The 15,337-nt window shown below is 43.2% G+C and overlaps 1 protein-coding gene across 13 annotated transcripts in view; it reads left to right on the forward strand.

Annotated features, from left to right (window-relative positions):
- POSTN (periostin) overlaps window positions 1-15,337 on the forward strand; it is a 50,676-nt gene that overhangs the window by 17,112 nt on the left and 18,227 nt on the right. For 7 of the 13 annotated variants that reach the window (XM_054015244.1, XM_054015247.1, XM_054015251.1 and 4 more), the window contains exons 8-16: window positions 3,168-3,380; window positions 3,629-3,763; window positions 4,909-5,057; window positions 5,652-5,788; window positions 6,864-6,994; window positions 10,401-10,531; window positions 10,715-10,817; window positions 11,642-11,709; window positions 13,451-13,496. In XM_054015244.1, the coding sequence (XP_053871219.1) occupies window positions 3,168-3,380; window positions 3,629-3,763; window positions 4,909-5,057; window positions 5,652-5,788; window positions 6,864-6,994; window positions 10,401-10,531; window positions 10,715-10,817; window positions 11,642-11,709; window positions 13,451-13,496 (1,113 nt within the window). Of the gene's footprint in view, window positions 1-3,167; window positions 3,381-3,628; window positions 3,764-4,908; window positions 5,058-5,651; window positions 5,789-6,863; window positions 6,995-10,400; window positions 10,532-10,714; window positions 10,818-11,641; window positions 11,710-13,450; window positions 13,497-14,562; window positions 14,635-15,337 lie in introns of all 13 variants that reach the window. The other 6 variants (XM_054015242.1, XM_054015245.1, XM_054015248.1 and 3 more) reach the window with 1 other exon arrangement.

Raw genomic sequence — 15,337 nt, forward strand, 5'->3', positions numbered from 1 at the left:
ATCCTTTAAAAAGATGTTACCAGTCACTGAACCCCAGTCCTTAAGCAGATTGTATGGCTATTACATCACTTTCCAGCACATTTATCTGCAGTGGTCTGATACTTGGGGATAAGAATCCTTTAACAACCAAGCTGTCAAAAGAAAGACTATGCATCTAATGCAATCAACATTGGTTAAATGCATGCATAGCTCATAAAATGTACTTTCCACAGAAAGGAAAAGGAAGTCCCATTAGAGTTATTATAGTTGTAAGTTACAGCTAACATCTGTCCTTCTCATTAAGAAAGGGCAATTGCTATATACTGTACTGTAGGAGTCAGTTTCTGTCGTGCTTTAAATTTCCAAAATAATAATAATAATAATAATAAAAAAATAAAATAAAAAAGCCAAGGGATTCAGAATAAGCATTATGAGCAGGATGTCTGAAAGAAATCTATGGAAACTATGTTGTAAAGACTGAGACTGCAGTTTCCGCATGCACTGTGCTGCATATTTGAGGCATTTTAAAGGTGAACTGCAAAGGGCACTTTTATGCCTTTTGGTAAGTTCTCCTTTACAAAGATTAAAGATGGTTCAAAGTTTTCTTCCCAAACTAAAAAACAAACAAAACAAAACAAAAGTGGGGGGAGGGGAATTTAGACATATCAAGTTTTGATTTCGTCTTTTCTTCTGGAGCATTCCTGGGAGGATTGGAATCTATGGGATGTTTCCTAACAATTTATTGAAGTGTGTGTAATCTTTCAAAAACACAGGTTTTCTCCCAACTGTTTGTGAGGAGTAAGATATTAAAGCAGTAAGTTAGTTTATTTATCCAATTCTCCAAGAAGTCCTCCAGCAAAAAAGAAAGAACTCAGGACCTGATGAGGATGAGGGAGGCAGTCTGGGGACTGTAACAGTCACCTGATTCTCAGAACATAAGAACATGAGAATGGCCATACGGGGTCCATCTAGCCCAGTATCCTGTCTTCTGACAGTGGCCAATTCCAGGTGCTTCAGAGGGAATGAACAGAACAGGTAATCATCAAGTGATCCATCCCCTGTCACCCATTCCCTGCTTCTGGCAAACAGAAGCTAGGGACACCATCCCTGCCCATTCTGGCTAATAGCCATGGATGGATCTACCTCCATGAATTTATCTAGTTCTTTTTTGAACCCTCTTATAGTCTTGTACTTCACAACATCCTCTGGCAAAGAGTTCCACAGACTGACTGTGCGTTGTGTGAAGAAATATTTTCTTTTGTTTGTTTTAAACCGCTGCCTATTAATTTCATTTGGTGACCCCTAGTTCTTGTGTTATGAGAAGGAGTAAATAACACTTCCTTATTTACTTTCTCCACACCAGTCATGATTTTATAGACCTCTATCATATCCCCCCTTAGTTGTTTCTTTTCCAAGCTGAAAAGTCCCAGGCTTATTAATCTCTCCTCCTGTGGAAGCTGTTCCATACCCCTAATCATTTTTGTTGCCCTTTTCTGAACCTTTTCCTATTCCAATATATCTTTTTTGAGATGGAGTGACCACATCTGCACGCAGTATTCAAGATGTGGATGTACCATGGATTTTTAAAGCACAATATGATATTTTCTGTCTTATTATCTATCCCTTTCCTAATGATTCCCAACATTCTCTTAACTTTTTTGACTGCCGCTGCATACTGAGTGGATCAGGGCAGATTTGTTCTGGTCCTGGACCCACATAATTTATAGTAGCCTAAGGATTGCTCTATCTTGTGCTAGCTAGCTATGGTCCTTAAGGGAACAAATGCCAGTTATTAATCGGCAGAGCTCCAGTTGACCCTTGTTATGACCCCAACAGCGTTTGTACACTCTGCTGAGGGTGAGGCATTAGGAATACTCTGTGTCACTTTAAACAATCTGCAAGCTCCCCTACTCCAGGAGAATTCTCATTAGGGCCAGATCAGGCAACTTGCCATCCTCTGAATGGCATAAAGTGGCAAATGCTGGAGGGAGGGAATCTGGGCTGATACTTGGAATGTAAAAAAATAACCAAGAAAAGAGAATTTTTTGAAATCTCATAGAACTTCTTTATGCATCATAAAAAAGTAAAATGTGATTTTTTTAAAATTGCTTTTGAGTTCACCTATAAGAATTTCATTATGTCTTCTGGGCACCACACCCAGAAGACTGGACTCTGAATCTCACTTCTCCAATATGTACCAGAACCCCCTCTTATATATTTGACAACAAAAAGGAAGAGAAAGCTCTGCTGGGGCTACACACCTGTGAGCTGAATTCTGTCCTTCATCATACAATGAAGGCAGCAGGGTTGCCCATGGACAGAATATGGCCCACAGTGTTTTCAGTATCTGCAAAAAGTAAAGAACTGGAAGCAGAAGACAGTCCTGTAACACCTTCTTTAAATTCCTCCACAAAGTTCAGACCACCCAGGTTATCCTCAGCTCCACATGTCTAACAGATTCTCCCCACTGCCAGCAAGTAACCACATTTCACACTCCCTTCATTTTACAGGGAAGAGTAAACATCTGTGTCTATTACCAGCCTCTCCACAGACTGGTTGCAGATGTTTAGTGACTGACAACTAATGACACTGGTGTATCTGAAGGGGTAAGGCCACTAGCTAGAAAATCCTCTCACTGGATCACTAGCAGGAGGATAGTTCTTGGAGGTGCGCTTTTTCCCATTATAAAAAAGAAAAAAAAAGGAAAAAAGGAGAAACAAAAAACCCCGTGGGAGCTACTAGAACCAAATAATGAACACTAATAATAAAATCTGAGGCTTGGTTCTGAATACCCAATACAAAATATGTTGAGTTCCACCAGCAACCTAATTTTACCCCTGACCATTAAACTATATCCTCTGGAGATCTAATTAACAGACTAGGATGATATCATGGGAATCACTAAAAAAAATTCTTAACCATAATGTGCGATAGCAGTCTGCACTTATGAGTTCTTGTACAAATAACCCTATTTTCAGTGACCAGAAAAAAGAGTTATCTGTACAGCCATTAAGAGAATATTATATTTTGTATTTTTCAAACTTGGTATGAAAAATTATGGGAAATAAAGATAGTTATTCAAAGTTATATTGTAACAACACTAATTCAGTCAATGCATTAAATTGTTTTAAGCAATCCTGTTACAATCAAGTGCCGATACATGGACCTGTCTCTTCTTTTCTCCATAGCTCTCATGAAGTTCCATATTTTAAACACTCTTCAATGCTCTGAAGCCATCATGGGTGGAGCAGTCTATGAGACCTTGGAAGGGAGTACAATTGAAGTAGGTTGTGATGGTGAAAGCCTGACTATAAATGGAGTCAAGATGATAAACCGCAAAGACATTGTGACAAGCAACGGTGTTATCCACCTTATTGACCATGTGCTGATTCCTAACTCTGGTGAGTAACTGACATAGTTTCATGTATGTATCACAGAGATAAGAAATGTTGACTACAAGACATTCTCCACCTGAGAATCTATACAAGCCTGTTTATTGAGAGGACCTGTGTGCACACCTCCTCTGTACCTTATCCAAACCCTCTAAACCCTCTTCTATTGAATTGTAATTTGTAGGGAGGGCAGTGGCTGAATCAAGAAAACTAATTAACAGGCTAAAATTAATTATCTTTTCCTTTATCAATTGCAGCCAAGCAAGTTATTGAGCTTGCAAATGACCAGCAGACCACCTTCATAGACCTTTTGGCACAGCTGGGATTGGTTTCTTCTCTAAGGCCAGAGGGACAATACACTCTGCTGGCTCCTCTGAATGTTGCTTTCTCAGGTAGGTAGCCTTGGAGGGGAATATTCCCTCTTTCTGACATAGTGTCAAAAGCATCTTTTCTGCCATCATCGTTTTCTAAAACAAACTTTTTCCCCCAGTCTATGTTTTAAGACTGCAAAGAATTGGCACAACTGAGAATAAGAGATTCTTTGTCCTTTTCAATAGGCACAGTGGGTAAAATTTACCACTATGCAGAGAGACCGCAGAAGACCTATGTGCCACTTTAGAGACTAACAAATTTATTAGAGCATAAGCTTTCGTGGACTACAGCCCACTTCTTCAGATGCTGTAGTCCACGAAAGCTTATGCTCTAATAAATTTGTTAGTCTCTAAGGTGCCACAAGTACTCCTGTTCTTTTTGCGGATACAGACTAACACGGCTGCTACTCTGAAATATGTGCCACTTGAGTCTTACTTAAGCCTACACAATTTATTTTATTCAGTATATTGAGAACCTCTTTATTTGATGGGAAAAGTAGAGTTAAAATAAGATGCAAAATGTACCCTAATGCTTAGCAGGAGAGCTGGATGAATAGTGTAATAATATATTACAATAAATCCCCTTAAATTCACTTGAGTTGTCGTCAGAACCCCCTTTATTTACTGTCCAAGTAGTTTCACACAAGCACATTTTTATTTACCATGATGTTTGAGCAAAGAGAAAGTGTCACATATGTATGTGTCAATACACATTTGAATTAGTATTTGCACTAGGAGTGGTCACATGGCCCTTCTGAAAGCTCTTTGTGGATTTGGTAGTCATCCAATCAGAGATAAGAAACAGCTCCATATGACTTAGATGTCACAACACAGAGCGAATTACAAATGGTGAATACTCAAAGCAATAGTTACAACAAATATTTTACAAGTTATCTAGAAGTTAAAACATGCCTATACATAAAGCATCTGCCAAATATCTACTAAAGAATTAGAAGCCTGTTTACAGATCATTTGTAATCATAAAAAGGAGTTAATTTCATTTCGGTGAATCGTTTCCCAATTTTATTAAGTCTAAAATGATTGATCTAAAATGTAAACAATGCAAAAAGAACAAGTATTTTCATGATACTCAAACATAGTGTGTGCAGTGAACCGTACCTGAATGAAGGAATCATTTATACATTATTGTCTAAATGATTTGGTAGATGACACTTTGAGGATGGACCAACGCCTTCTTAAACTGATCATGCAAAACCACATTTTGAAAGTGAAAATTGGACTCAGTGAGCTCTACAATGGACAGAAGGTGGAGACCTTGGGAGGAAAACGACTCAGAATCTTTGTATACCGCACAGTAAGTGAATGAGGATTTCCAAATCCTGGGGCAGTGACTAATAAAATCTATCCAAAACCTGAAGCTGGAGAAGGATGGAGCTCACTCGAGAAGACAATACTATTGGTGTTATAAGAGAACTCACCATTGAAAGTCAAAATTACCAACAGTTACCACACCACGGTACAGTAGAGAGGTCTTTGATTTTGACATATTATGCAATTAAATTAAATTAAACTTTGGCTGAAATAGATGAATGAGTGGAAAACTAGAAGATGGCTTCACAATTTGGCTTGAGATTAATAATAAAAATTTCTAGTTTCTGAACAACTAACAATTTTTTCAAGTGACACAAGTAATCAAGTTTCAAACTATTTACGTATTCATTTACCACATCGTTTGCTTCCTTTTGCACATTTTATTTGAAAAAGGAGGAACAAATAACTTGCCAATGAGAAGTTGGAGAAATTCTATTTTTAAATTGTAGAGGCTACAGAGGAGTTCATGTTTCAGGCTGATTACAAAAAATATGCTTCACTAATGTTGCCATGGCTGTGGCATGGACGCTGTGACTATAATGTCGGGTGGTTTGTCTTGTTTTTTCTTTTATATCAGGCTGTATGTATTGAAAATTCATGCATGGTAAGAGGAAGCAAAGAGGGAAGGAATGGTGTTATTCACATTTTCAGACAGATCATCAAACCAGCCGAAAAGTCACTGCGTGAAGTGTTGAAGAATGATAAGCGCTTTACGTAAGCAAAAGGTTTTCATAGCATAGAAATCTCTCTATGGACTGTGGTTATGTCTACACAAGAAATGCTATAGCGGCACAGCACATACTATAGTGATGGGTTCTTTGGTCACTGTAGTCAATCCACCTCTGTGAGAGGTGGTAGTTAGGTCAATGAAAGAATTCTTCCATTGACCTAGTGGTTTCTATACCGGGGCTTAGGTCAGCTTAATTACATCTTTCAGCACATGATATTTTTCACAGCCCTGAGCAATGTAGTTAAACTGATCTAACTTTGTAGTCTAGACCAGTCCTCGATCAATATAGAGTAGAGCTGCTCTGAAAAATTAAATTTTGACAAAAAATGCTAGGGGGGGAAATGGATTTCTTTCTCCATTTTCCATGCAGGTATATTTTATAAAACCAGAATGGTACAGTGGTAATAGCTTTACATGGCCACGCATGCTCAGCTACTGGCAAGATATTCACAGGGGCTGGGACAGTAGGGGAGCAGAGAGGATGTGTCTAGAGTGTTTTCAATAGGACTACTTCTCATGAGTAAGTGTGGCTACAGCCTGGGACCTTAATTTTTCTCAAACCCTAATCCCTGTACACAACTTGCCTGTACACAGGGTAGCCTGAGTACATACTCTAGTATCCCATTTAATGAAGTACTACTCCCTTGAATTCACTTATCTTACTATTATCTCCCTCTTCCCTTTTATCTACTGCCCCGGGAGCATACAGTCTTCCTCTCCTTCTACTTCTCCACTGGATTCTAATCTCATTTCTGACTGCTCCACTCCATGAATATTACTTGTATCAAGGTCACCAACATCCTCCTCTTCCTCTACTCCCTTCCTCTTCAGTCTAGCCATTGCTCTTGACACATTCAATGACTCACAACCTCCTTCATTCTCCCTCGTCCTTGAAATCATTGGGAATAATTGCAGAGTAAGATACTACACAGAGGCTTAGAAGTGACAGGAACTAATTAAGCAAACTTTTGTGTGCTGATGTTGCCTTCAAAATTCCTTGTGTAAACAAGTCTTTAGGAACTGGACCATAACTTAATGTGTGCTTTTTTTCCTGATTAGCATATTCCTTAATCTGGTGAAAGAAGCCGATTTAGATGATGTTCTATCACAACCTGGAGAATGGACTTTGTTTGTCCCAACTAATGAGGCCTTTAAAGGCTTGACGGATGAGGAAAAGGAAATACTGAGAAGTAAGTAGCACAAGAATATTAGAAATGTAATTAACTAGGGGTGAAATCCCACTGAAGTCTATGGGAAAGATCCCAATGACTTCAGTGGGGCAGGATTTCGCCCTAAATGTTTAATGTGCCTGAAATCTGCGTGCTTCATACTCCTAGGATCCACCAAAGACCCTGTCCCTGCAAGGAACTCTGTGTACCCCCAGGCAGGGCCGTCTCCAGGCACCAGCCTACCAAGCCTGTTCTTGGGGTGGCACCTGGAGAGGGGCGGCGCACCCGCCAGCCGGGAAGAGCGGGGCAACCCTCCCCCCGGCGCTCCGGCTGGCCAGGGAGAGCAGGCCCACGGCCGGGCTCTCCGCCCTCCTCCCGGCGCTCCGGCCAGTCGGGGAGAGCGGACCCGCGGCCGGGCTCACCGCCCTCCCCTGCCGCGCTCCCCGCCGGAGTGGGGCGGCGGGAGGCTTTTTTGCATGGGGCGGCAAAAAAGCCAGAGCCGGCCCTGCCCCCAGGCAATGGGATCAGAGCTTATAAACTGGCATCCCTCCTTTTCTTTCCTTTCTCTTCCCCTGCCTCCACCACAGCCATCTCTGCCCTCACCCTGCTATTAGAAAAGTATATCTTCACTGGATCCTTGCTACTTTTGCTACTTATACCACAATACTTTGCATTTATATAACAACTTTCAAACATGGCTCTCATGGCACTTAAAGTAGCTTTTTTAAACCCCACAAGGGATGTACACTGCTCACTTCAAACACTACTGCAGTCGGGTGCATTGTGGCAGGGTACAAAGACTTTGACCACTTTGTACCTCCCTGGGCAAAGGCCAGAAACGGGTCCAGTCCCCTCACTTTACATACTGGAATTCAGCAATGATACCAGGGTTAATATCTCATATCCTATGGAAAGTTCTAGAGGATCTTTAATGAGTGAAAAGAATAAAGATCAGAGCCATAGTGTAAAGCTGTGTCAATCAATTACACCCCATCCTACATCTCCAATCATTCTGTCACTTACTCATCCAATTGCTTCAGTTAAGAGCTACACCATAACTTATTATTATTTGCCTCAAAGGCTGAACTATTCCACAGGAACAAATCTACTTTGTCATGTCGCTCTAAATTCATTAGAGAGATAAAGTGGGTGAAGTAATATCTTTTTATTGGACCCACTTCTGTTGGTGAGAGAGAGGAGCTTTCTGGCTACACAGATTGTTTAGCATAAGCATAAGCATAACACATCTTGCAAGGGACCATTCAAGGTTAAGTGGCCGATTAACACCTCTCCAGTCATAGGGAGGAAGGGAAAAAAAGCTGGTGGGTAGGAGGGAGGTTACGTGCCTTATAGATTGTTGTAATAAGCCTTAAATCCAGTGTCTCAATTCAGTCCATTGGAATCCAGCAATGTTATGAATTTAAGCTCCCGGGCTCATCTTTTGAAGGTGTTGTGCAGGTTTCCTTTGAGGATGAGGACTTAAATGTCAGATATACAGTGATCACTTCGTGAAAAGTGTTGATCCAAGGCATAGACGACTCGTGCCTCTCGATACTGGGGCGGCACAATCTAAAGGGAAGGACACATGACCACCCCACGTCTCTCCTCTGCCCAGCGACCTCCCCGCCCTGTGCCCAGCCTGGGGCTGCTGCGCTCTCTCTGCCCCACCAGACTTACCTGCAGGGGGGAGGCGCTGTCCTTCTCCCACTGCGCCTCCCCTCCCCCATACATTTGGCTATTCTCCCTGCTGGCAGCTGGGCCCAGGTGGGGGGTGGGAGGGAGCTGCTTCTCACACTGGCTGAAAATGGCCTTTCTGGGTTGGCGACTCTGTGCAGCGCAGCGGCTGCCTGAGAGCGAGCCTGACTGGGGTGGTGGTCTGCCCCACTCCACCCTCTCTGTTCTCCGCCCCGGCCTGGCTGCCGGGGACAGCAGCAGAGCGAGCCAGAGCCCCACCTCCCCCCATCCCTGGCAGCTGGGCATGGGAGGCAGGACCGGCTCTAGGCTCCAGCAAAACAAGCTGGGGCTTGGGGCGGCACATTTTTAGGGGCGGCATGGCCGGCGCCAGAATGCCTCCCCTACAAATGTGCCCCGGCTGCCCTAGCTCACCTCCGCTGCTGCCGCTCGCACGCCGCTGGGTGGGCCACTGCCACATCCAGACTCTCTCTCAGGCATCCGCCACACTGCACAGAGGAGCAACCTAGCTCATGAGAAGCAGCTGGTCCCACCCCTTCAGCTCCCCGCAGGCCAAACAGAAATCTGGGGGGGGGCACTTGACCCCACATACCCATCCTACGCATTGCCTACCCCAAAGGTGAGATGCTGGTTTTGTTTTTTATCATTTTTCTGTGTTAACTACTTACACTAAACAATCCGTTCTACCTTGAGTTTAGCTGTCACATTCTGAGTACACTTCCCAGATCTGAAGAAGAGCTCTGTGTAAGGGCTTGTCTACTCTTAAAATGCTGCAACAGTGCAGCTTCTCCACTTTAGCACTTCAGTGAAGATGCTACCTATTGATGGGAGTGGATCGCCTCTTAGTTTAGTTAATCCACCTCCCCAGGAGGCAGCAGCTACGTGGAAGGGAGAATTTTCCCAGGATTTAGGTTGATTTAATTGCACTGCTCAGGGGTGTGGATTTTTCACACTCCTGAGTAATATAGTTATACCAACCTAATTTCCTACAGTAGACCAGGCCTAAGCTCAAAAGCTTGTCTCTCTCACCAACAGAAGTTGGCCCAATAAAATATATTAACTCAACTACCTTGTCTCTCTAATATCCTGGGATCAACATTGCTACAGCAACACTGCATATAACAATCTAAGTCCATTGTCACTCTCTTTAATTCACTACTTAACTTTTCACCCAGCATTTACTTCTCCTATTTTCTGCCATTATTTTCACTCTGAGAATTCATATAAAGCCTGGATCCCATTGGATTTTTTAAATGGCTTAGCTTTCTGAATTTGTTTAATATACTGCAGACTGTTCAATATGATCTCATTCTAGCCATAGTGGGCTTGGGACACCATTACACTGTTGTCTGGTAGATGCTTTTTTATGGGATTTAAGTAAGAGGAGATCAGACAAGTATTTAAGGACTGGAGAATTTATAGCTGTGATTTTTCAAAGCAAGTGAATAGGAGCAAAATGCTGAACACTTTTCTGTTGTATTCTATATAGGTTCTAATACACCCTCATCACTGTATTTTTTCTTAGTGCCTTCTCATTAAGCAATGTGACTAACATTTGGTCACATCTGGTTCATGCTCTCGCTCATCCTCTTCCTAGGGGAAGAATGGTATGTGCTTTTGAATATGTCAGGCCGTGTGTCTGTCTAAGCAGTGATCTTATTCAAGCATCATTCCATGAGTCCTTGGTATCTTTACAAATGAACTAACCAGTACCAATTAATGGCTATTTTTATAGGGGACAAAAACGCTCTCAGGACTATTCTTCTTTATCACCTGACAAAAGGAATTTACATTGGAAGTGGTTTTGAACCTGGTGTGACAAACATTCTCAAAACTATCCAAGGAAGCAAACTGCACTTGAAAACAGTAAGTACTAAAAAAACATGATACTCCCTCTAATAGGGAATTGGCATCTCAGGTCCATATATTAAATAGTATATATTACAGAAAGATGTGTACTTGAACAGTAATAAACCACCGTAGTAAGACTAAACTTTTTTGGAAACGTACATGTTCAGTATCTTGAGTTCTCTTTTCGTTGTTTGTTAGGTAAATGACACACTTCTGGTGAATGAGCTGAAATCAAAAGAATCTGATCTCATGGCAACTAATGGTGTTATTCATGTTATAGATCAACTCTTGTATCCAGTAGGTGAGTATTGGCTTAATGCAGGGAGTAAATATATAGAAAACCTCTATCTACCTCTTCTCAGACATGTCTAAGCATATGCAAAGAGTTAGCAGTACTCTGTTTTTGTGTCTTTTAAAAAAAATCACTACTTTTATAATTACACAATGCAGAAAAGCAAATAAGAATCGGTTTTTGGACAACCCTTGCCTGGTGCTGTGGTAGTTTCTTAATTGTGAGAATACCTGAGGCTCAGCGCTTAATTTGTAATGAAAGAGGTGCCAGGGCTCAGGCAATTAGGTGCTGGGGTTCAAGCAAGTTTTTTTACATTCAAAACTGATGCCGCAAGTCCAGATGTGTGGGGGCTATGAACTGCCAAGCTTAGCAGTACCGGGGCTCAGCTTTGGCAAGCCCTGGCACAAATTAAACACTGCTGAGGCTTATAGTAGGATACAAGATGACACAGACTATGTACCCAATAGGAGAGAGATTTGGATTCCATGTCCATGGTAATCAAAATCCCTTCAGATTGCTAAGAACAATGAGAGAAGGAAATAATTACAGTTAAAGATGTCAGATGTACAGGAATACTGTTTCTTCACAGGGTTTTTAGTCTTACTAATAGCAAGCTGCCTTTACCATTATTAAAATTGACATATTTAAAATTGACATTTTTATTCATTACTGGACTTCAGATTGTGTCATTTAATTATAAATTCAAATCTGAACGCTTATTATGAACCTCAAGAAATGCCTTCAGTTCAGAACAGTGCAGTCCTTGGCAGCGATCAACGGAAGATCTTTACAACGGTTTCCTTTTCCCAAAATATTTGCATTCCTTTTTGCAGATGTACCTGTTGGAAATGATCAGTTGCTCACCATCCTTAATAAGATGATTAAATACATTCAAATTAAGGTACTTTTTAAATAAAGGTTTGATTGTTTATGCTTTTAGCCATATATATGCAAACAGAAGAGTTCCCTCCACCAGTATTTCTTCAATGAACAACATTTAATCTGACTGATAGAGCCCTGTTTGTTCTAGAACAAGGATCTACTTTCCATAGAGTCATCCCATGAGCCATTATATTCACTGTCAAATGAAACTCGTAAATACCAGATTAAACAAATATCCTGCCAAGTATCTTTGGTTACAGTACATTTGAACACACTGAAGTCTCTGACACACTCTGGACCAGATTCAGATTCCTGTTGTGGTTATATTCCACCCCTCCAGCAGCATAAACCAGTTCTAAAGCCAGATGGCTCTAAAATGAGGATTTCCCTCTCTGCAATAGTGGATTATGCCTGGGCCTATGGGGCTCATGCCCAGGGGCCCTGGCCAAGATGGGGCCCCCCCAGGAGCTCCAGAACCTGGGTAGAAGTGTGGGGGGGCTCCTACACTGGAACTGTGGCCCCGCCCCCTCTTCTCCTTTTTCCCCCAGAACCCCACCCACTGGCCAGGACAGAAGCCAAAGCTGGGCCATGGTAAAAGACTCCCAGGGAGCCAGGGCCGCCATGGGGAGCCCCGGACCCTCCGCCTGCCCTAGACAGGGGCCAGGGTGCCCATGAGCAGCCCCTGACCCGTGTTCCCATCCCCAGGGCACCCCACCAGGGACGGGGGCTCTGGTCGGGCATCCTGCCCTCTCCCTGGGACCTGCAGACACACTCTGCAGGAGAGGAGGCCCGCTCCTGGCTGAGAGGCACTGTGGGAGGCCCCGGGAAGGTCACAGGCAGTGAGGAGCCGGGCAGGGAGGGCTCTTCTGGCACAGCGCCCATTGCTACTGGCCTGGCCTCAGCAGCCGCCACATTCTGCCCAGGCTCGCTCAGTGCCTGAGCCCAGTTCCCGCTGCCAGGCTGCCCCTGCTGGGTCCCTCCTGCTCCCGGTGACAGGCTGCCCCTTCTGCTGCCTGGGCTTTGTGCCCGAGGCATCACCCACGTGCGGCAATGCTCCTCCTGTCACCTCTGGCCCAAGGCTGCTGTTTGGGGAGGGGCAACGCCCCCCTGCTACCCTCCAAAACTACCGCCACCTTGTGCCTGCTCAAAGCCACTACACCCATATTAAAAAGTGGGCAGGCATGCCCCTCCCATTTTTAAAAGTATGGAGGGGCCACAGCACACCTGGCCTGCCCAGTTCTGGCACCCCGGGGCCCCCAGGGTGTGGGGGGACCAGATGTTCTTTGTGCCCAGGGCCCCAGTAAATCTTAATCTGCCTCGCTGGGAGAAACCCATCGCCTCTGCCACCACACACACCAGCCCCAGCATGAATCGGGGGGCAAAAGGAGGCATGGTCGAGGCACCGCTAGAAGGGAGCTCAGAGGTTTGGCCCTTCCACAGAGGTGGGCAGAAATGGGCAGACCATTATGGTGCACTAAGCTGTAGAATTTTTAGAGGGTGTAGCAATTATCACTCTTGAGTGTCCTCTGCCAACACCCCTCATGGTCTGTACAACCAGGGGCTACAGCCTTGCACACCCTCATGTCTCCAATACTACTGTGGCATAGGGTCTGATCCAATGCCTAAGGAAATTCAATGTGGATCTTGCCCATGATCTCAGTGGGCTTTGGATCTGGTACATACAGTATTTAATGCATTAAAAAGTAAGTTTTTATTGTAAAAGTCCTTATACGTTTGCTGGATTTGTTCTTTATTTATAGTTTATTCGTGGCAGCCGCTTCCAAGAGATCCCCCTGACATTTTTCAGTAAGTTAATTTGGAATATTTCCAGATACATTTGGTGATATTGCTTTTAAAAACTGTTGCCATTGCAGCTTGAAAAGCATTTTTCAATTAAAAAGAAAGTCATCGCTATGAAATTAGGCCATTCTCATGGCGTATGGATGAAGGGTACTACGAAGACACAGATTTGTCTTTATCATGATACCCAATGCAGTATTTTCATATTTCACATCTGTGATGGGGAACATCGTGGAAGGAAGCCGTTTAAATTCCTCGGGCTACAGTGGTGGGAAAAAAGTCCTCGTTTAGCTTTCAGCCATAGCCCAGTGTTAGGGGCAGTGCAGAGCCATATTGCTTCAAAGTGGCTGGAGACAGCATTGACCTGTGAGCTCTCTAGTGTAGCCATAGCCCAAGGCTCTGGTGCCGCAAGGGCTTATGCATGTTAGACTTTGGCACATGCCTACGTCTTTGCAGGACTGGAGCCTAAGACTCTAGCTAGATCTAGAGAACACTGCATTGGGCTTAAGAGAATTCGGAACTGATAAGCTGACGTTCAGATTCAGTTCTCAGAATGACATGAGTCGATGCTGTTTGTTTTTTGTCTCCCTATCACCCGTGCTGTCTCCTGAAAAAAAATATAAAATTCCAATTTTTAAAAAAATGTTAGAGAATTGTAGGAGTCTCTGCTTTCCATTGTTTATCTTCTGTTGCCATGGAGCTGACATTTTCAGGAGATACAAACAAAGGTAAATGGCATATTTGTCTAGTCCAACACTATAATCCCCAAGCCTAGAACACTATTGGTGCTATACAAACAATAAAACCTATTAATATATTTAGTTGATTTTTCTGTTGAATAGTTTCCTTCTGTGCATAACGTGTATAATGTCACAGCTTAATCTAGGTTCTTACTCTGGATCTCTAAAAAAGTCCTTTTTTGCATACAGTACTTCACACTGATTTTACCTGATTCCTTATAGCCACACCAAGTCTGAAAGAGCCATCCTATAAAGAGATCATAAGAAAGAAACAACTTTGTTTGGATGCTTTTATGTAACTGTGCTTCATATTCCACTTTCTGTACTTTCAGCATCTAAATTTAAAGTGAAGCCAAATATTAAAGTGATTGAAGGCAGCCTCCAGCCCATCACCAGAAAAGAGGGTAAAACTGGCTCCTTTTCAGCTTGAAATACATTGATGTAATAGGATTAATTTTGGAACAGAACAAATCCAGGTTTCCACATGTTGCTTGAAAAGCAGAGATAACAACTAGAAGTGGCCAAACTTTTCTGAACAAAAAGATCTTTCTTAAAAGGCCTGTTTTCTAAAGTAATTTTTGTCATGGGAAATGGCTTGCATTTTAATTAAAACAAAAAACCAAATTGTGCCTTCTTTCAAAGATTTGTTGGGTTATTTTAAGTACCAAAAACGTTACTCGGTTTTCAGTAAATGAAAAAAAACAACTGACATTTTCAATAGTGTTTTGGTTAACATTTTTAAAAATGGGACATTGAACAAAAAATGGTAATTAGCACCCACTGACAGCCAAGCTCCCCTCCTCCCCCCCCCCAGCACTTCCTGTCTGCTGGCGGCCCCACTGATCAACTCTGCCCCCTCCCTCCGAGTGCCTCCTGCACACCACAGAACAGCTGGGAGGGAGGGAGGAGCGGGGATGGGGAACACTCCGGGGAGGTGGTGGAAAGAGGTGGGGCAGGGGTGAGAAGAGGCAGTGGGGCTTTGGGGGAAGAGGTGGGGCAGGGATAGGAAGAGGCATGGTGGGAGCGGAGGCTTGGGGGAAGGGCGAGCCTGGGTGGAGGGGCGGTCGTGTACCCCTGGGTAGAGAGGAAGTCAGCACCTCTGGATGG

Source organism: Malaclemys terrapin, chromosome 1 (genome assembly GCF_027887155.1).
Source record: "Malaclemys terrapin pileata isolate rMalTer1 chromosome 1, rMalTer1.hap1, whole genome shotgun sequence".
Lineage (NCBI taxonomy): Eukaryota > Metazoa > Chordata > Testudines > Emydidae > Malaclemys > Malaclemys terrapin.